Genomic DNA, 22,102 nt, shown 5'->3' on the forward strand with positions numbered 1-22,102 from the left:
CTTTATGACACTGGTAAAATGGAGTAAAAAAAAAAAAAACATTTTTATTTATGAAAAATACAAAATTTGCCAAAAATTTCTCTACTTCTATAATACATAGTAATACCTACAAAAATTGTTATCACTTTACATTCCCCATATGTCTACTTCATGTTTGGATCATTTTGGGAATTACATTTTATTTTTTGGGGATGTTACAATGCTTAGAAGTTTAGAAGCAAATCTTAATTTTTTTCAGACATTTTCAAAAACCCACTTTTCAAGGACCAGTTCAGGTCTGAAGTCACTTTGTGAGGCTTACATAATAGAAACTACCCAAAAATGACCCAATTTTAGAAACTACACCCTTCAAAGTATTCAAAACTGATTTTACAAACTTTGTTAATCCTTTAGGTGTTCCACAAGAATTAATGGAAATTAGAGATACAATTTAAAAAATGCACTTTTTTGGCATATTTTCCATTTTAATATTTTTTTTCCAGTTACAAAGCAAGTGATAACAGCCAAACAAAACTCAATATTTATGGCTCTGATTCTGTAGTTTACAGAAACACCCCATATGTGGTCGTAAACCGCTGTACAGGCACACGGCAGGGCGCAGAAGGAAAGGAATGCCATATGATTTTTGGAATGCAGATTTTGCTGGACTGGTTTTTTGACACTATGTCCCATTTGAAGCCCCCGAGTCACCCCTAGAGTAGAAACTCCCAAAAAGTGACCCCATTTTAGAAACTATGGGATAGGGTGGCAGTTTTGTTGGTACTATTTTAGATTACATACATTTTAGGGATTTTTGGTTGCTCTATATTACACTTTTTGTGAGGCAAGAAATAGCTGTTTTGGCACAGTTTTTATTTTTTGTTATTTACAAAATTCTTAGATCATGTAGTATTTTTATAGACCAGGTTGTCGCGGACGCGGCGATACCTAATAAGTGTACTTTTTTATTTATTTATTTATGTACGTTTTAAACCCCAAAAAATCATGTTTTAGTGTTTCCATAGTCTGAGAGACATATTTTTTTCCGTTTTTGGGCGATTATCTTGGGTAGGGTATGATTTTTGCGGGGTGAGATGACTATTTGATTGGCACTATTTTGGGGTGCGTGTGACTTTTTGATCGCTTGCTATTACACTTTCTGTGATGTAAGGTTATAAAAAATGTATTTTTTTACAGTTTTTTTTTTTTTTTTTTTTTTTTACGGTATTCACCTGAGGGTTTAGGTCATGTGATATTTTTGTAGAGCCGGTCGATATGAACGCGGCTATATCTAATATGTATACTTTTTTTTATTTATGTAAGTTTTACCCAATAACCGTTTTTTTAAAACAAAAAAAATTATGTTTTAGTGTCTCCATATTCTGAGCCATAGTTTCTTTTTATTTTTTGGGCGATTGTGTCAAGTAGGGGCTCATTTTTTGCGGGATGAGGTGACGGTTAGATTGGTACTATATTGGTGGGCATACGCCTTTTTGATCGCTTGCTGTTGTCCTTTTTGTGATGTAAGGTGACAAAAAATTGTTTATTTAGCACACTTTTTATTTTTGTGGTGTTCATCTGAGGGGTTAGGTCATGTGATATTTTTATAGAACTGGTCTGGTCCCCTATTTTTTACCTATTTTTTTTTAACTTTATTTGGAGAAAATGACGTTTTTTTTTTTTTTTACTTGAAACTTGTAATTTTTTGGGGGGAAACTTTTTTTTTTTCACTTTTGGTACCTCAACTTTTGGGGGTCTAATCCTTTACAATGCATTCCAATACTTCTGTATTGGAATGCATTGGCTGTATGAGTAATACAGTGAGTATTACTCATACAGCTTCTGGCCTGTGAGATCCAGGGGGCTGGATCTCACATGCCCATCACAGGAAGGCAGCGCAATGCCTTCCTTAGGCATCGCGCTGCCTTCCATGCCATCTGGTCCCCCCTACAGCTTCACGTGGACACGATGGCACCGCCGCAACATAAAAAGCCGCAAACCGCAGGTCTGAATTGACCTGCGGTTTGCGGCGATCGCCAACACGGAGGGGTCACAGGACCCCCCCTAAGCATTGAGCCAAGGTGCCTGCTCAATGATTTGAGCAGGCACCTTGTTCCGATCACCACCCGCTGGGTGGCGGTGATCGGAAATACACCTGACGTACCAGTACGTCATGTGTCCTTAAGTACCGGGACAACATGCCATACTGGTACGTCATGTGTCCTGATGGGGTTAAGGGTACAATTAATTAACACACTCCTCATTAGAGTAAGTGGTGTAAAGTGTAAGTGATGCCAAGTCTGATTATGTAATTCATATGCATTCTGACACAGTGCTCCAACAAACCAACAGTAAAATGCATTGAGAGGACTCCAGTGCTCGCGCACATAATGTGGAGAAATTAAAAAAGGAGTCCACTCAATATAGTTTACTGCTAGTTTATCGGTTTGGTCTTCACTAACACGGTAGACATGTGCTGAAAAGGGTGAATGAAGCAAGTGTTCGTTTTCTAGGATACCAAAGCATAAAAGCAACATGGTAAATATATTGAGTATTGGAACAGTGGAGTGGTGAGCCGGATTTCATTGAACATTTGGAGTTATTGAATCTATATAGTTATATATGCCATGGTTAACACAACAAAACAAGGGTGAGGCAGAGAAGAAATGTTAGGAACAAAGCAAACATGAGTAAGGCAGAGGAGTAAGGTAAAGTTTTGAGAGACTGAGGGATTAACCCCTTCCCATTCCATATTGACTGGACTGAACATTTACACTGGACTGAACAATAGAGATTAGAGAAATTTAATTAATCGCAACATGCGATACGCAAATTATCACAATTTGCGAATATTCGATTTCGGCAAATATTCGCGAAATATTGCGAAATCGAATATGGCACCTCAAGCTCATCACTATCCATGATGTACATTTACAATGTATTCGGAAAGTCTTGCAGACCCTTAAACTTTCTTCACATTTTGTTGCGGCCTTGTGCTAAAAAAACTAAAACAATAAAATTAAAATAAACTAAATTTTAGAAATGTTTACAAATTTGTTGACAAGGAAAAATTGAAATTTCACATGGACTAAAGTATTCAGATCCTTTGCCATTACACTTTGGAATTTTGCTCAGCTGCCTCTCATTTATCTTGATTGTCTTTGAGATGTTTCTGCTTCTTGATTGGAGTCTACCTGCAGTAAATTCAGTTGATTGGACATGATTGGAAAAGACACACCCCTTTCTATATAAGTTCTCAAAAACCAAACCATGAGGAAAGAACTGCCTGTAGGGCTCAGAAACCAGATTCTGTGGAACCACAAATCTGGAGAAGGGTACCAAAATTTCTGCTGCACTATTAGTTCCCAAGAGCAAGAGTTTGTAACAACCAGGACTCATCCTAGAGCTGACCGCTCAACCAAACTAAGTAAGCAGGGGAGAAGGGCCTTGGTAAGATAGATGACCAAGAACCCTGGGCTCCAAAGATCCTGTGTGCACATGGGGGAAACTTTCAGAAGGTCCACAAATCTGAGCTTTATGGTAGAGTGGCCAGAAATAATCCTGTCCTCAGTGAGATGCATAAAAGCAAGATTTAACTTTTTTGCCTCAATTCTAAGCGTCATGTCTGGAGGGAACTGGGCACTGCTCATCACCTGCCCAATACCATCCCTACAGTGAAGCATGGTGGTGGCAGCATCATGCTGTGGGTTGTTTTTCAGAGGTTAGGGCAGGATTGAAGAAAGCTGAATGGAGCAATGTACAGAGATATTCTTAATGAAAACCTAATCCAGAGTGCTCTGGACCTCAGACTGAGCCAAAGGTTTACCGCCCAACAAGATGGTGATCCTAAGCACTCGGCCAAGAAAACACAGAAGTGGCTTAGGGACAACTCTGAGAATGTGCTTGTGGCCCAGACTTGAACCCAATCAAACATCTCTGGAGAGACTTGAAAATAGCTGTCCACCGATGGTCCCTATTCAAACTGACAGTGCTTGAGAGGATCAGTAATGGTAGAAAATCCCCAAATCCAGGTGTGCAAACCTTGTGCCATCATACCCAAGAAGACAGGAGGCTGTAATTGCTGCCAAAGGTGCTTCAACTAAGTCCTAAGTACTTAAGTCAATGCAATATTTTAGTTTTTCCTTTTCAATAAATTAGCAAGGATTTTGAACATTCAGTTTCAAAATCCTCGCTAATTTATTGAAAAGGAAAAACTTTCACTTTATCTTTCTGGGATATTGAGTGCAGATGATGGGGGGGGGGGGGGGTGAATGTATATATATATATTTTTTTTCCTTGCACAAGGCCATAACATAAATTGTAAAAAAAAAAAGTGAAAGGATCTGAAGACATTCCGAATGCACTATACATCATGGACAGGTGGGCTTTAGTATAAACTAGCTGAAGGACCCGGCTTCGCTCGGGTATATTTAATCTATTTAATTTAATGTTTGTGTGTGTCGATAAAAGATATCAACACTATCCACTATAACAGTGACATCTACAGCACCTCGCCCCCAAAACAGTGACCTCCACAGCCCCCCACATCTTAACACTGACCCCCACCCCACAGTGCCCTGTCGCTTAAAATTGGACATCCACAGCAACCCATCCCCTTAACTTTGACCTTTAGAGCAGCCTTCCCCTTTAACAGTTACTTTCATAGCATACCACCCCCTTGACAGTGACCTCAACAGTGGCCTTTACTGAATTTAGGGGTGTGTTCTTTTGAACAGCTCACTCTAAGACAGCAGCACTGTGCTGTCTGAGTGTAAGCTGCAGGGAGAAAGTCACCCTCCCTCCCACCCCTGCAGCTGACAGAAGTTTATTTTTACCTTTGGATCGAGGGCGTGGCTTAGTGGGGCCTGGGGGCGGGGTTTTAAGTATTTTGAGGGTGGACACATTGTGGCAGGGGCGTGTCTGGGCTCCTTCCTGCAAGAGTGACACTCTCTGGGCACGTTACTGGCTCATTTGCATACCAAATAAACTGGATTTTCAGAGGATAAAAACATCTATTGCTAGAACAAAGGCACATCTTGAAATAAGCTACTAAGTGCTATTAGGCCATGGCTTTACTTCAATAGCGATTATCCTGGTGACAGATTTCCTTTAAAGCTCTCCTACAGCAGTGAAGATAAATGGCTGGGTATTATGGAAAGCTGGAGTAAAACTGTGTATGTGGAGGCTGTAGGACCTGCAAGCTTCTATTGGCTGATAAGGGTCATGTGACCAAGCTTCTATTGGCTAATGCAGGCATGCTCAACCTGCGGCCCTCCAGCTGTTGTAAAACTACAACTCTCACAATGCCCTGCTGTAGGCTGATAGCTGTAGGCTGTTCGGGCATGCTGGGAGTTGTAGTTTTGCAATATCTGCAGGGCCGCAGGTTGAGCATGCCTGGGCTAATGCATTTTTTGGGAATAAAAACCTAGAGAGCTGAGGCCTGGTCTAAAATCTTTCCGGACACCTGATATACCTGTGTGCCAAATTTTGTGATTGTAAATGCGACAATGCTGATTCCTTTAGTAGACATACACATACACTCAGCTTTATATATTAGAAGATTGCTGTACATTTATGGCACATTTACGGGGTATGGCTCAAATATTAACGATCTGTCATTTGTCAGCTAAAACAATTCTTTGTTGTTAAATTTCCACCAATGAACGTTTGTTTCAGTTGAAATCGTCTTTTTTTTCAGCTTTAGACTGTGTATTACCACCTTTAGTCTGTTTTTGATGGAATAAGCATGATTGTTGCCAGAGATGATTGGCATTCCTCAATTTGCAAGGAAATTTGATGTACATGGTGCATGTTTGTCATTAAACCTCTTATGTAGTTGTAGTTTGAACCTAATAGTATGAACAGCGCTTGCTTCTGACAATACATATATAGGGAGATGGTGCACTGACCGTAGCAGTTTTTTGTTCTTTCCAGTATTCAGTAAAAGAGAAGCGCAGCGAAGAGAAAATGTACAGAGCTGCCACAGTATTAAAAATAAACTAATTTGACAGTTACACTTTAAAATGATATAAAGTGGCATATTAATGAATTTACTTGTCTGTATCATTCTGTTTCCTGTAGTAAGCAAAGACACAGTTATCTATGGGACCCAAGCTCTACACCACCACGCCCACAATTACTAAGTCTCCCAGAATCCCTGTCAGGGTCTGTGGTATCCCTTTGTTCTAGACAAAGGAAAATGAACTTGCGTGCTCTCATGAGATCAATCAGTGAGATGGAGGTAACGGACACTGCTCCAGAGAAGAGGACCATGGGTGATGATGATGGGCACCTGGAAAAGCTAGACATCATGCCCAAAAATAAGGAAAGTGTGTCAGAACAGCTGGACAGTGTATCTTCGATGGACGGGAGTCTATTGGAGGGACAGGAAAGTTTCATGGACCAAGAAGTAGAGCAGCAGTACACAGACACTCAAGAAGGCAAATTGACCACAGATTCAAACCAAAATAGTTCTGCATTGCTGGATGAGAACCCATCTGTGGATGAGGTGAATATGTATATATGTATATATAGCTCATATCTTGCATGAATAAAATTGAATAGCTCCTAGATGGAACAAACCCAGACACTCAGTATAGACACAGATATAATACAAAAATGTATATCCAAAAATGTATCTTTATTGAAATTGAAAAAACTAATAAATAGATGCAAAAATTGGCAAAGACAGACATAACCACATAGAGAGTACACACAATATGTCAGGAGTTATAGCATGGTAGTACGCCTGATGAAGAGATTGGTGATGTCTCGAAAGCTCGCTATGTAACATCATTACTTCTATTTTTGTTAGCCATTAAAAGGTATCAAACCTGCAATACTCTCTTATTTTGTTTCTCTTAATGAGAGCACTAAACTAAGGCATTGCAAGTAATGGAAAAGGTGGGATGGAAAAACAAGTATAAATGAATACAAAATCAAACCATTTGGCTCCCCCACCTAGATTTAAAAAAAAAAATAACATGATTCACAATATATGCACAATATAGACCCGGCTAGTAATACCTCCTAGAGACCCCAACACATGTTTCGCGTCAGCTTCCTCAGGGAGATTTTTAACATAGAATGTGTCTGCAGATAAGAACGATTTAGCCCATCTAGTTTGCCCAATATACTAAATACTATGGATAGCCCCTGGCCCTATCTTATATGAAGGATGGCCTTATGACTATCCCATGCATGCTTAAACTCCTTCACTGTATTTGCAGCTACCACTTCTGCAGGAAGGCTATTCCATGCATCCACTACTCTCTCAGTAAAGTAATACTTCCTGATATTACTTTTAAACCTTTGCCCTTCTAATTTAAAACTATGTTCTCTTGTAGCAGTTTTTCCTCTTTTAAATATTTTCTCCTCTTTTGCCTTGCTGATTCCCTTTATGTATTTAAAAGTTTCTATCATATCCCCTCTGTCTCGTCTTTCTTCCAAGCTATACATGTTAAGGTCCTTTAATCTTTCCTGGTAAGTTTTATCCTGCAATCCATGTACTAATTTAGTAGCTCTTCTCTGAACTCTCTCCAAAGTATCAATATCCTTCTGGAGATATGGTCTCCAGTACTGCCCACAATACTCCAAATGAGGTCTCACTAGTGCCTTGTAGAGCGGCATGAGCACCTCCCTCTTTCTACTGTTAATGCCTCTCCGTAAGTGCTATTCATGCTTTCTAGTAGTAGATGAATGGATTTGTCCTAGGATATCTTATGAAAAGTTCTACCTCATGGAGTTTGAAGCTTTCTATTCATAACTCTTCCATCCTTAACACGTACCTAATTTTTCAGACAGCTTTTCGAAATAAGATGCCATATGTGTCTACATGAGTGATTGCACTATTGCTGACCATTATACAGTGGCATGCTAAAGTTTAGGCACCCCTGGTCAAAATTACTGTTACTGTAAAGTTAACCAAGTTGAAGATTAAATGATCTCCAAAAGGCATAAAGTTAAAGGGGTTGTGTCACTTCAGAAAATAGCATTTATTATGCAGAGAAAGTTACTACAAGCCACTTACTTATGTATTGTGATTATCCATATTGCTTTCTTTACTGGTTAGATTCATTTTCCATCACGTTATACACTGCTTGTTTCCATGGTTACGACTAGGGGTGGGTGATATAGACGATATGCGATATAAACAATATAAATCTGGCCAACGATAGAGATTTTGTTTATATCGTCATATCGCTCTCGGCACTCACCATGTTCTCCTGAGCCGACACAGTGGAGAAGGAGAGAGTCCCTCCTTCCCTACTGTGTGCGGCTGCCACTGACCACCAATGAAAACAGAATAGGAGGAGGAGGGGAGGGACTGTGGCCACTGCGCCACCAGTAAGAACAGAGAGGAGGAGGGGAGGGACTGCATACAAATGTAGCCTGAGGGGTTAATTGCGGAGGATTACGGCGTTCAGTAATAGAGGCCAGGTATGGGATATGGCCGGCATATGCAGGCAGCTACGTTTGTATTTGGGCATATTAACTATATCCATTGGTAGCACAGTGGCCACAGCCCCTCCCTTCTACTCCCCCTCTTCGAAGTATTACATTAATTGCGGGCCCCCCCTTCCACACGATTAAATCATTGGTGGCAGTGGCCCCAGGGTGATAGCTTCTGATCGAAGCCCCAGCAGTGTAATCGCGGGGCTCCGATCGGTTACCATGGCAGCCAGGACGCTACTGAAGCCCTGGCTGACGTAGTCGGCTCCCTGCTGCTGTGTGTACTATGCACAGGGCAGCAGCGAGAGTGTGAAGTCCTATTCACCCTAGTAGAGCTCTATTAGGGTGAGTAGGACAAGGGTTCTAGCCCCTAAGAAGACTAATAGTAAAAGTAAAAAAAAAAAAGAAATATCGAATATATCGCGATATATATTGCATATCGCAGGTGCTTAAAATTATATTGCAATATAGATTTTAGGCCATATCACCCACCCCTAGTTACAACCACCCTTTAATCCATCAGCAGTGGCTGTGCTTGCACACTATAGAAAAAAGCACCAGCCTATGTGTGCTGCCATGATCCTGGCCACCAGAGGCTGGTGCTTTTTCCTATAGTGTGCAAGCCCTTTTTTCTCCAAACATACCTTGTTCATTGTCACCATAGAGTTCTATTTTAACCTCATCAGTCCACACAAATTTCCAGACTGCATCAGACTTGTTTAGATGTTCTTTTACAAACATCTGAAACTGAATTGTGTGGTGAGGACGTAGGAGAGGTTTTCTTCTGATGACTCTTCCATTAAGTCCATATTTGTACAGGTGCCACTGAACAGTAGAACAATGTACCACAACTCCAGAGTCTGCTAAATCTTCCTGAAGGTCTTTTGCAATCAAGCAGGGGTTCCGATTTGCCTTTTTAGTAGTCCTATGAGCAGTTGTCTCTGAAATTTTTCTTGGTCTTCGAAACCTTCTTTTCACCTCCACTGTTCCTGTTAACTGCCCTTTCTTAATTACATTTCGAGCTGAGGAAATTCAACGCTTTTGTATCTTCTTATAACCTTCTCCTGCTTAGTGGTCCTCAAGAATTTTCATTTTCAGAGTGTTAGGCAGCTTCCTAGAAGCGTGTTTTCTTTGGGGGGGGACAAGTTGGAAAAGTCTGGGTATTTATAAAGCTTTGAAAAACCTTTCCTAAAGATGTTTGTGAACAAGGCTTAACCCAAACAAGCTATTTAAGGTCTGAGCCCTCCGTCAAAGTTATCTGAGAACTCAAATCTCCTTGGGTACTCCTTCCCTTGTTTTACTCTAAAATTGTACAAAATTAATATATTGATATTGCTGTTGAAAAGCATATTTCATCTTTAAATTTGCCTTTTGGAGATCATTTTATCTTCAACTTGCTTAACTGTTCACAGTAACATAAGAGGTTCTGTAGCTTTTTCTTACAGATGATTTATCCTTTGGATAGATCATTAGTGTCTGATAGCAGGGTTCCAACACCCGGGACACCCGCCAATCAGCTATTTGAGAAGGTAGTAGCGCTGCAACCTTTTTGCTGTTTCCTGAAGGCCCAGTGACATCACGACAAGTATCACTGGCCTAGGTGCGGCTAAGCCGCGTTCACTTAAATCGGTTTGAGGCACGCCAAGGCCAGTGATACTAGTCATGAGATCACTAGGCCTGCGGAAAACAGCGAGGCCGGTGGATAGATCATCAGTAAGAAAAAGCTACAGAACCCATTTAATCTTGATCAGGGTTTTGCATGCCCCTCTATGACTGTATCTGCCATTTTTAACACTTTTTCTCCTTTACATGCTGCATCTATAATTCTCGTTGGTCTTTGAGCTGGTTAGTGGAGTCTAGATGCTCCCCATAGAATACACATACAGTAGATTCACTCAGATTCATTCATAAACCCCATATAGGACATTATAGTGCAGTATTGATTAATATATATTGGGGTAAATGAGAGAAAACTTACTATTAGCTGCTGAGTAATGTCTATTTCTTTCTGCCCTTTTCCCCCTCTCTTCTATGGGATTGTGTAATCTGATCCCTCAGTGACAAAGGAGCCTGTCTTGGTCTCACAAGAAAGATTTCAATTAAATATTAGAGAAATAGTTGTGCTGAGCTGTGCCTAGGCCATGTGACTGATGAACATCATATCACATGGCCTAGACAAAGCTGCCAGAACACCTTGGTGCTACTGCGAGCGCCAGTGCCTTCTCAAACAGCTGATTGCGGGGGTCCAAGGTGTCGAACCCCCACTGGGTCAAATCCCCACCAGGAATAAAGGGACACTAAACTTCTACATATATACAAATATAATTGTATTCATGTATGAAAAGTCCCTCTTAGATATCTCTGCAAGATGTCAGCAAGCTGCAACCGCAAGTGTTTTTACTGCAATCTTGCAGGCAGAAAGGAGGTCTTTTCTCCCTGTCTCCACCATTTTTGGCTGGAGACAGACTGTATACACTGGCATGAAATCACAAAATCAAATGTTTGGGGAAAAGGTAACAGGTTTTATTTCCCATTGACTATAATGGAGTCAGTAAGCTGTATTGTACTTAAGGATCTGCAGGGGATACGGTGGTGCTTGAAAGTTTGTAAACCCTTCAGAATTTTCTATATTTCTGCATAAATGTGACCTAAAACTACATCAGATTTATACACAAGCCATAAAAGTAGATAAAGGTAACCAAATCAAAGAAATAAGTCAAAAATATTAGACTAAAGCTTCTTCACACTGGCGATAGGTTTGTCCAGCAGACTGTTTTGGCAGGGGAACAGCCTGCTGGATGGGTACTAATGTTTGCACACGTGTGCTGCCAGAAGTACACCCAACCCCATTTACTATTATGGGGATGGGAGGCCGTAGTACGGCAAACATGCTGAGAGGTGGCTGGACAGGAACCGCAGCTTTAAAATCCTAACGCCAGTGTGAAATAAGCCATGTCTGTGAGTGGCAAAAGTATTTAAACTAGGGCTGCAGCTAACGATTATTTGAATAATCGATTAGTTGCCGATTAATTTCTACGATTTAATCGGGGAAAACGACAAAATTACAAAACAGAGAGGTTTATATGATCTTACTTGAGAAATTATGTTCAAAGGCCATATTAAAACAAATTGTGGACGACACTATTATGGGGGATCTGTGGACGACACTATTATGGGGGATCTGTGGACGACACTATTATGGGGGATCTGTGGACGGCGCAGTTATGGAGAGGGGGATCTGTGGACGGCGTAGTTATGGAGAGGGGGATCTGTGGACGGCGTAGTTATGGAGAGGGGGATCGGTGGACGGCGTAGTTATGGAGAGGGGGATCTGTGGACGGCGTAGTTATGGAGAGGGGGATCTGTGGACGGCGTAGTTATGGAGAGGGGGATCTGTGGACGGCGTAGTTATGGAGAGGGGGATCTGTGGACGGCGCAGTTATGGAGAGGGGGATCTGTGGACGGCGTAGTTATGGAGAGGGGGATCTGTGGACGGCGTAGTTATGGAGAGGGGGATCGGTGGACGGCGTAGTTATGGAGAGGGGGATCGGTGGACGGCGTAGTTATGGAGAGGGGGATCTGTGGACGGCGTAGTTATGGAGAGGGGGATCTGTGGACGGCGTAGTTATGGAGAGGGGGATCTGTGGACGGCGTAGTTATGGAGAGGGGGATCTGTGGACGGCGTAGTTATGGAGAGGGGGATCTGTGGACGGCGTAGTTATGGAGAGGGGGATCTGTGGGTGGCGTAGTTATGGAGAGGGGGATCTGTGGACGGCGTAGTTATGGAGAGGGGGATCTGTGGACGGCACAGTTATGGAGAGGGGGATCTGTGGGTGGCGCAGTTATGGAGAGGGGGATCTGTGGGTGGCGCAGTTATGGAGAGGGGGATCTGTGGGTGGCGCTGTTATGGAGAGGGGGAACTGTGGATGGCGCTGTTATGGAGAGGGGGATCTGTGGGTGGCGCTGTTATGAAGAGGGGGATATGTGCACTGTTATGGGCATAACAGTGCACAGATCCCTTTCCTCATAACAGTGTACAGATCCCCCTTCCCATAGCAGTGCCATACACAGACCCCCCCCCCCCTCCTCCCCATAGCAGTGCTATACACAGACCCCCCTCCCCATAGCAGTGCCATAGACAGATCCTCCCCCCTCCCCATAGCAGTGCCATAGACAGATCCTCCCCCCTCCCCATAGCAGTGCCATAGACAGATCCTCCCCCCTCCCCATAACAGCCCCGGCCCCGATGCTTATAAGTCGGACTAATCACTGCATCTTTATTTTACCTTTTACAATGACGCTCCTGTAACAGCCAGGCAGAGCGGACGGCGGCGTAACGTCACTCAATCACGTGACGCACCTGCTCCGCCCACTTCATGAATGAAGGAGGCGGAGCAGGCGTGTCACGTGAGTGAGTGACGTTACGCCGCCGTCCGCTCTGCCTGGCTGTTACAGGAGCGTCATTGTAAAAAGGTAAAATAAAGATGCAGCGACCACCCGCATAGCAACGAATCGGCGATGATTAGATTATTAGTCGACAACGAATCCAGTTATCGAATATAATCGATTACATCGATTAATCGTTGCAGCCCTAATTTAAACCTTTGCTTTCAGTATCTGGTATGAGCCCCTTGTGCAGCAATAACTGAAACTATACATTTCCAGTATTTGTTTAATAGAACTGCACTTTGGCTTGGAGGGAGTTTCGCCTATTCTTTCATACAAAACAGCTTTATTTCTGTTATGCAGGTGGGTTTCCTCCCATGAACTGTTTGCTTCCGTTTCTTCCACAACAATTCTATTGGATTAAGTTGTTGTCTTGCTCTATGACCAATGTTCTCTTGAGATTCAGCTAATAGACAGATGTCCTTATATTTTCCTTTAGAATTTGCTGATATAATTTGGAATTAATTGTTTCAGATGCTGCAAAACAGGCCAAAACCAAGATACTACCACAACCACCACCACCGAGTTTCACATATGGGATTTGTTTTTTTTATCCTGGAATACATTGATTCTTTTTCCAAACATAAGACTTCTCACTTAAAGGGGTTAAGGGGTTATCCAATCCTATAAAATGTCCCCCCATAGGCCGGGTCCCCCACTCTGAATATACTTACCTGGGTCCCCACACTGTTCCTCATCCCCACACGCTGCTGCTTCTCCCCTTGCACAGATGAAAACATCCTGCCTGCCATTGGCTGCTAACACCCCCCCCCCCCCCTCCCTTCCCCGACACTAGATGTTTTGATCCGGGCAGGGGAGAAGCGGCACTGCGGGGACCCAGGTAAGTATATTCAGCATGCGGGGCCCGGCATATGGGGGGGGGGACTTTTATAGAATTGGATAACCCCTTTAAACCAAAGTTCTATTTTACATAGTTACATAGTTGCTAAGGTTGGAAAAGTCAATAATGTCCAACCTGTAATTCTGCTATATTGATCCACGGAACAAATCCCTAGATCAATGTCTATCTTTCTTTTAAAAGGGGTTGGGCCAAACATTGTCATAAGCCTCAATGTTATTTTGAATTAAAAAGTCATCTAAACCTATTTTGAAGCCATCTCCTGTATTTGCTGTGATCAGCTCCTGTGGCAGACTATTCCAATGATTCACAACCCTTGCTGTTAAGACTGCTTGTCGCCTCTTATGACTGAATCTTTTTTTCTCCAAGCGTAGGGAGTGGTCCCTTGTTTTTTGAGGGGGAAGGGTTTTAACACAGAATAGCTTCCTTTGATATTTTTTTGTATGGTCCGTTTATATATTTGTACAGGTTAATCATGTCCCCCCTTTTTTTCAAGGCTAAACAAATTGTTTAATCTATGCTCTTAGTGGAGATCTTCCAGGCCCTTTATGAGTTTAGTCGCTCTCATCTGTACTTTTTCTAACTCCAGGGCATTCTTTTTATAGACTGGTGCCCAGAACTGAACCACGTACTCTAGGTGAGGCCATACCAATGCTTTTGTATAGTGGCAATATTACATACCTGTCCCGCAAGTCCATACCTCTTTTAATACAAGACAAAATTATGTTGGCCTTATTTTAGTCCCATCCATCCACAAAACATTATTTCAATAGCCTTTTGGCTTGTCCAGGTGATCTTTAGCAAGCTGCACATTGGTAAGTGTTCTTTTTGGAGAGCAGCTGCTTTCTCCTTGCAATCCTGCCATGCACACCATTTTTGTTTAGTGTCCTCCCCATGATTTATGACTCATGAATATTAACATTAGCTAATATGAGAAAAGCCTTGGGTTCCTTTTTGAAGTTACTGATTATTACATGCCTTGCTCTTGGCCTGATCTTTGTTGGTTGACCACTCATGGGGAGGTAAATAATGGTCTTGAATTTACTCCTGTCATGATATGTACAGTGGAGGAAATAATTATTTGACCCCTCACTGATTTTGTAAGTTTGTCCAATGACAAAGAAATGAAAAGTCTCAGAACAGTATCATTTCAATGGTAGGTTTATTGTAACAGTGGCAGATAGCACATCAAAAGGAAAATCGAAAAAATAACTTTAAATAAAAGATAGCAACTGATTTGCATTTCATTGAGTGAAATAAGTATTTGAACCCCTACCAACCATTAAGAGTTCTGGCTCCCCACAGAGTGGTTAGACACTTCTACTCAATTAGTCACCCTCATTAAGGACACCTGTCTTAACTAGTCACCTGTATAAAAGACACCTGTCCACAGAATCAATCAATCAAGCAGACTCCAAACTCTCCAACATGGGAAAGACCAAAGAGCTGTCCAAGGATGTCAGAGACAAAATTGTAGACCTGCACAAGGCTGGAATGGGCTACAAAACCATTAGCAAGAAGCTGGGAGAGAAGGTGACAACTGTTGGTGCGATTGTTCGAAAATGGAAGGAGCACAAAATGACCATCAATCGACCTCGCTCTGGGGCTCCACGCAAGATCTCACCTCGTGGGGTGTCAATGGTTCTGAGAAAGGTGAAAAAGCATCCTAGAACTACACGGGAGGAGTTAGTTAATGACCTCAAATTAGCAGGGACCACAGTCACCAAGAAAACCATTGGAAACACATTACACCGCAATGGATTAAAATCCTGCAGGGCTCGCAAGGTCCCCCTGCTCAGGAAGGCACATGTGCAGGCCCATCTGAAGTTTGCCAATGAACACCTGAATGATTCAGAGAGTGACTGGGAGAAGGTGCTGTGGTCTGATGAGACCAAAATAGAGCTCTTTGGCATTAACTCAACTCGCTGTGTTTGGAGGAAGAAAAATGCTGCCTATGACCCCCAAAACACCGTCCCCACCGTCAAGCATGGGGGTGGAAACATTTTGCTTTGGGGGTGTTTTTCTGCTAAGGGCACAGGACAACTTATTCGCATAAACGGGAAAATGGACGGAGCCATGTATCGTGAAATCCTGAGCGACAACCTCCTTCCCTCTGCCAGGAAACTGAAAATGGGTCGTGGATGGGTGTTCCAGCACGACAATGACCCAAAACATACAGCAAAGGCAACAAAGGAGTGGCTCAAGAAGAAGCACATTAAGGTCATGGAGTGGCCTAGTCAGTCTCCGGACCTTAATCCAATCGAAAACCTATGGAGGGAGCTCAAGCTCAGAGTTGCACAGAGACAGCCTCGAAACCTTAGGGATTTAGAGATGATCTGCAAAGAGGAGTGGACCAACATTCCTCCTAAAATGTGCGCAAACTTGGTCATCAATTACAAGAAACGTTTGACCTCTGTACTTGCAAACAATGGTTTTTCCACCAAGTATTAAGTCTTTTTTTGTTAGAGGGTTCAAATACTTATTTCACTCAATGAAATGCAAATCAGTTGCTATCTTTTATTTAAAGTTATTTTTTCGATTTTCCTTTTGATGTGCTATCTGCCACTGTTACAATAAACCTACCATTGAAATGATACTGTTCTGAGACTTTTCATTTCTTTGTCATTGGACAAACTTACAAAATCAGTGAGGGGTCAAATAATTATTTCCTCCACTGTAGGTAAGTGGGGAAATAACCAAACACAGGAAAACAAACAGAACTAACGACTAGGCCCAAAAGCTAGGGATAAAAGGGTCACCTCCTAGCGATCCCTAAAAGCTTTCCCTAAACTGCTGTGCCCATGTGCATACCCTTAGGGTGGATATGCACATGCCCTCGTGCCTAAACCTAAACACTCTGGGCAAACCCTAAGCAGCAGGGAAAAGGGAAGAGGCAACCTACTTCTTCAAACCAGGAGGAAGCAAGCATCTCCCTAGAGGCCTAGATAAAACACACAAAGGGAAAAAAAAGGAGAGGACTTATCTTGAGCAGAGCTGGAGCAGACGATCCACCACAAATCAAAAGCTCCCAGGAAAGAACTATAACCACCACTGGGGGAAGGAGGGATAAATAGCCCCACTAACAATGAAACCCAGTACACCTGAGGGAAGGTGGATCCAGTTCAAACCCAAAACAAACACAGAAGTCAGACAAGTTCAGCCATTCTGACAGACCTCCGCACATTCACAGGGCAAGGTATGACAGTACCCCCCCCCTTCTACCTGTGACCTCAGGAAACCCCAGACCAACTTTATCCGGGTGTGCCTTGTGAAAGGCCCTCACCAGGCGGCTAGCACTGACATCAGAAGCCGGAACCCACATTCTTTCCTCGGGACCCTATCCCTTACAGTGCACCAGGTACTGGAGGGAACCCTGAAGAACATGTGAGTCGAGAATCTTTGAGATTTCAAACTCCAAATTGCCATCCTCCAGGACAGGGGAAGGTGGCAATGGAGCTGGTTCCACATATTTATTTAATAAAGACCTGTGAAACACATTATGGATCTTCCAGGTCTGCGGAAGATCCAGACGAAACACCACCGGGTTAACAATCCCAGAGATTTTGTAAGGGCCAATAGATCTTTGACCCAATTTCCAAGATGGTACCCTCAGCTTAATGTTTCTAGTGGACAACAACACCGAATCACCCACACACAGGTCCGGACCAGTCATTTTATATCTTTCACCCATCTTTTCCAAATTAACTTGGATCTTCCGCCAGATAGATGACAAGGTGGAAGAGAATCTCTCCTCTTCTGGCATCCCAGAAGATCCAGTCCCAGAAAAAGAACCAAACTGTGGGTGAAAACCATATGCGCCAAAAAATGGCGACTTATCAGTGGACTCCTGTTTATGGTTATTCAAGGAAAAGTCGGCTAGAGACAAGAATGATGACCAGTCATCCTGGTTTTCGGCAACAAAACACCTCAAATAGGTCTCCACGTTTTGGTTAGTGCGCTCTGACCATTCGACTGGGGATGAAAAGCCGAAGAAAAAGACAGTTGCATTCCAAGACAAGAGCAGAATGCTCTCCAAAACCTGGAAGCAAATTGTGTCCCAAAAAAACCCAATTCTTATGGAATTAGATATAAATAATAGTGTAGGTGTCCGTATAAGTGAATATTAGCCTGGAAATTGGACCCTTTTAAAATGTCGCTTTTATTAGATTTACTTTAAAAAGAAGAAATAAATATACACCCTCTGATAACCGGGTATCCAAAATAATAACAGGACAAGATGTTGCCCAGCTACCACCGTGAATTGGTGAAAAAAGTAAATAAACAAGATAAATAAGATACGTATAAATTCCAGGGGCATTAATGACATTCAATGGAGGTTGGGGAGTGGGTAGAGGGTTGGGCACCTTATTATGGGTATTGGGGATGGTTTTCTCCCTATACCCACCCTAAGATAATCCTCTGCCCAGGGATGGTGGGATCACCCAGTCCCCGTTCCTCCCCTGTCTAGCCCTGTACATTTGGAATTTTTTTACACAAATGATGTCAGTTTCTACCCCGACGCGTTTCCCCACTATGGTTCATCAGGGGGTCGGTTAAAAGATAGTGATTATAATAGATAACATCATGGATCAGATAACAGGATGATAAAACAGATAATATTAGATATAATTACTGTGTCCTGGTAGATGCCATGGGGCAGGCCATGTAGGAGGAAGAGAGGACTCACGCTTGTTCTCCTGATGAAAAAGAGATGTCACCTGAGGGAAAAATGTCATAAATGAACCCACTGTTGGTATTTTCCTATGCGGTTATCTCGCTCTTTATGTTCCAAGTTCAGGATAACTTACAGGTGAGGTGTCCCCCTGAGGTTTGGACTTGCGCCTGCCAAGCTTGATAGCTTCTGGTCTGCTGGACCGCAGACGTCATTTCCGGATTGGCGATGTTTAAGCGCTCCAGGTTCTCCCCTAGTGATTGAGAAATGGGTACGGTGCATCAAGGTTTGGCACCAAATGACCCTCATGTAGTTATTTTATTTAGACGCTCTTTTGGCACAGGGGTCTTGAATGGAGGGGTGGGGGATAATTTAATCTGGTGTATTTAATTTGGATCGATTAAAAAGTATCTAATTTCACCATTCGGATTACCTGCTAATTTAAACCCCTTAGTGACCAAGCCATATTTTGTAAATCTAGAGAGTCACTTTAGCAGAGAATAACTACGTAAAGGTTTTGCACATCCAAATAATAAATAAAAAAATAATCGGCACATATTGTACTTTACTTGGGTGGTAAAAGTTAACAATGCGATTTGCATATATTTATAAAAAAAAACGCAATTTTCTTAAAATTTGTAAAAAATTATTTTTTACCATTTTTAACTGCATTATTTTACATATACACGTAAAATACAATTCAATTTTTTATCAGAAATCTATTTCCACATTTATTTTATTTTGGCTGCACTTTTGAAAAAAAATAAAAAATGAGACACAATTTTAACATTAATTTTAACATTTTTTAATTAATTTATGCTAAGCAGGTGAAAAATAAAATATTTGCATGATTGCTACGGTTTTTTGCCCCTTTTTCACTGCTTTTGATTTGAGCATGCTTTGATGACATTATTGTTTCCACTTTTATTGGAAAAAGAGTAAAAGTTATGGTTTAGCTTATTATGCCTAGGTCTTTTTGAGGATTTTGCAGGACATAGTCATAAAAAATGTAATAATGAAAATTTGGGCAAAAAAAATCTGAAAAGGTAACATTTGTTTCAATGTCTGAAAACAATATGCCCTACGAAATGTCCCAAAAGGAAACCTTCCTCCTTGGAAAGCCCACAAACTAAACAGAAACTGAGAATAAATTGACTTCCTGAAAAGGCCCCCCTCCCTACCTACCCTTCTTGCTATTATATAAAATTAATAATTGGAAACTGTATGGTACGTTTCAAAACAGGGGTAAAGGTAAAGGCCTGGTTGTCATAGGCAACTGGGGAAGTAAAAATGCAGCTGGAGGATTCAAATAATTTATGACAAGGAGTGTGCCTTGTCATAAATTGGACTAATCTAAGACAGTTATGCCCCTAGCGGAAAAACGACATCAGCCATCATTTAAAGAGGACCTGACCTTGAGCAGATGCCATTGCACAATTTTTTTTTTTTATTGCCCCGTCCATTGTGCCGCAATCCCGCGCCTAATATGCTAATTACTAGCATCAGTACAGGGAGGAGACCTCTGCTCTTCTAAGTGGTCGCCGCCTTCTCCCCACTGTCCAATTGCTGCAGGCTGCTTCACAGACAGGCAGAAGACAAGATGTTCTCGTGAGATTTTGAAAATCTCTAATATCACGAGAATAGCAACTTTTCTCCCTGGCTGGGAAGCATCATAGCCAGGGAGAAAGAGACACCCAATAAGAACAGCAGAGGTCTCTTCCTCCCTGTACTGATGCTTGTAATTAGCAAAATGGGTGTGAGAACAGAACAGGGGGCACTGCAGTGCCACAGAGGGGCTAATTTAAAGGTATTGATTTTAGGGGAAAAAAATAACTGCTGACGGGTCCTCTTTCGCCACTTTCCGACCGCCCATGGACTATAAACATCCTGGGCGGTCAGGTTTATCTGACTGGACGTTTTAGAATGTCTTTTAAGAGATTGCACCTGCACACTAATCGTGTAGCTGCTGTACTGGGGGCCTGCTGTTAGTGACAGAGAGAAGGCAGGGACCGTTCCTGGGGGTGTCTGCCTTCTAGATCGCATGAGGAATGAGATGAGGAAGCGATGTGCCGCTTCCTGTCCTGGCTGGTGGTCACGTGACCGTTGTGGCCGGAGGAGTGCAGGAGCTGCCGGGTCTTCCACAAACCTTGATCAGCCCTGCACTGAGGCTCTACAGCATAGTATAGTGCTGCACAGCCTCTCTGGGAGGTGTATCAATAGTGAAAAAAAAAAAAAAAGTTTAGTTAAATGTCCCCCAGAGGTCTTGTATGACCTTATGGGGGACACAAGGTGTAAAATAAAAAAATAAAAATAATAAAGTGTTTTATAAAAATAAAAAAAGTTTCACATGTAAAAAAAAATCCCCAATTAAGTAATTAATTTTTTTTTTTAAATTTAAATAAATAAAATATCACATGATCTACCCAATCAAGTGAACGTTGTAAAATAAAAAATTATGGGATGGCAAAACAGCTTATTTTTGTCACCTCACCTCCCAAAAACATATCAATCAAACAAAAAGTCGTATGTAGCCAAAAATGGTAGCAATAAAAACGTCACCTCATCCCGCAAAAAACAAGCCCTCACACAAGACAATAGCCAGAAAAATAAAAAAAATATGGCTCTAAGAAAATGGCAACACAAACATGATATTTTTTTTTAAACATGTTCTTATTGTGTAAAATACCACCACATATGGGGTCTTTCTGCAAACTGCAGAATCAGGGTAATAAATATTGGTTTGTTTTGTTGTTAACCCTTGATGTGTTACAGGGAAAAAAATGATAAAGATGGAAAATCTGCAAAAAAATAAATGTGACATTTTGAAATTTCACCTCTATTTTGCTTTAATTCACTTTTGAATAGTTCGAGGGGTGTAGTTTCTAAAATGGGGTCATTTATGGGTGGTTTCTTACTATGTTCAGTATATTGGGCAGACTAGATGGGCCAAATGGTTCTTATCTGCCGACACATTCTATGTTTCTATGTGTGCTGAAGGACTTCAGAACTAAACTGGTCCATAAAAAAATTCTAAACCTTCTAACATCCTAAAAATATAAAAATGCGTTACCAAAATGCCAACATTTGGTGGAATGTTAATTAATAAGTATATTATGAGGTATCAAGAAAACTGAATATTTGTAAAATTTTCATAAACTTTTAGATTTAAAAAAAAATAAAGGTAAAACATATTGACTCAAATTCACCATTAACATATAATGTACAATGTCTCACGAGAAAACATTCTCTATATGGCTTGGATAAGTAAAAGCATTCCAAAGGTATTTCCACATAAAGTGAATTATGTCAGATTTGCCAAATTAGGCCTGGTCAGGAAGGGGGCAAATGTCTTAAAGAGGACCTGTCACCTCTCTAGACATGTCTGCTGTAGTAACTACTTGCATTCCCCATGTAATAATTCTGGAGCATCTATTCCTATGATTCTATGTTGTACAACTCCTAAAGGTAAAGTAAAGGTTACAGATGGGTGTGTGTCCCTGTACAGTCTGACACCAGCAGCACTGATTGGACAGAGTGAGACGGACCCGCTACTGGTAGCACCCAGCAATACCTTTACTGCAGACTGCTGGCAATTTATTTGTAAACTTCTAGCAGGAATAATACAGGAATATTACATCATAGAGTCATAAGAATAGATGCCCCAGACTTGATATTACATTTGGAATACAAGCCGT

The 22,102-nt window shown here is 41.7% G+C and overlaps 1 protein-coding gene across 2 annotated transcripts in view; it reads left to right on the forward strand.

Annotated features, from left to right (window-relative positions):
- The window catches only part of LOC122940240 (protein phosphatase Slingshot homolog), a 215,846-nt gene that overhangs the window by 192,959 nt on the left and 785 nt on the right, over positions 1–22,102 (forward strand). For both annotated transcript variants that reach the window (XM_044296773.1, XM_044296774.1), the window contains one exon: positions 6,061–6,487. In XM_044296773.1, coding sequence (XP_044152708.1) covers positions 6,061–6,487 — 427 coding nt within the window. The remainder of the gene's footprint in view (positions 1–6,060; positions 6,488–22,102) is intronic.

This window comes from Bufo gargarizans, chromosome 6 (assembly GCF_014858855.1).
Source record: "Bufo gargarizans isolate SCDJY-AF-19 chromosome 6, ASM1485885v1, whole genome shotgun sequence".
Taxonomy (NCBI): Eukaryota; Metazoa; Chordata; class Amphibia; order Anura; family Bufonidae; genus Bufo; species Bufo gargarizans.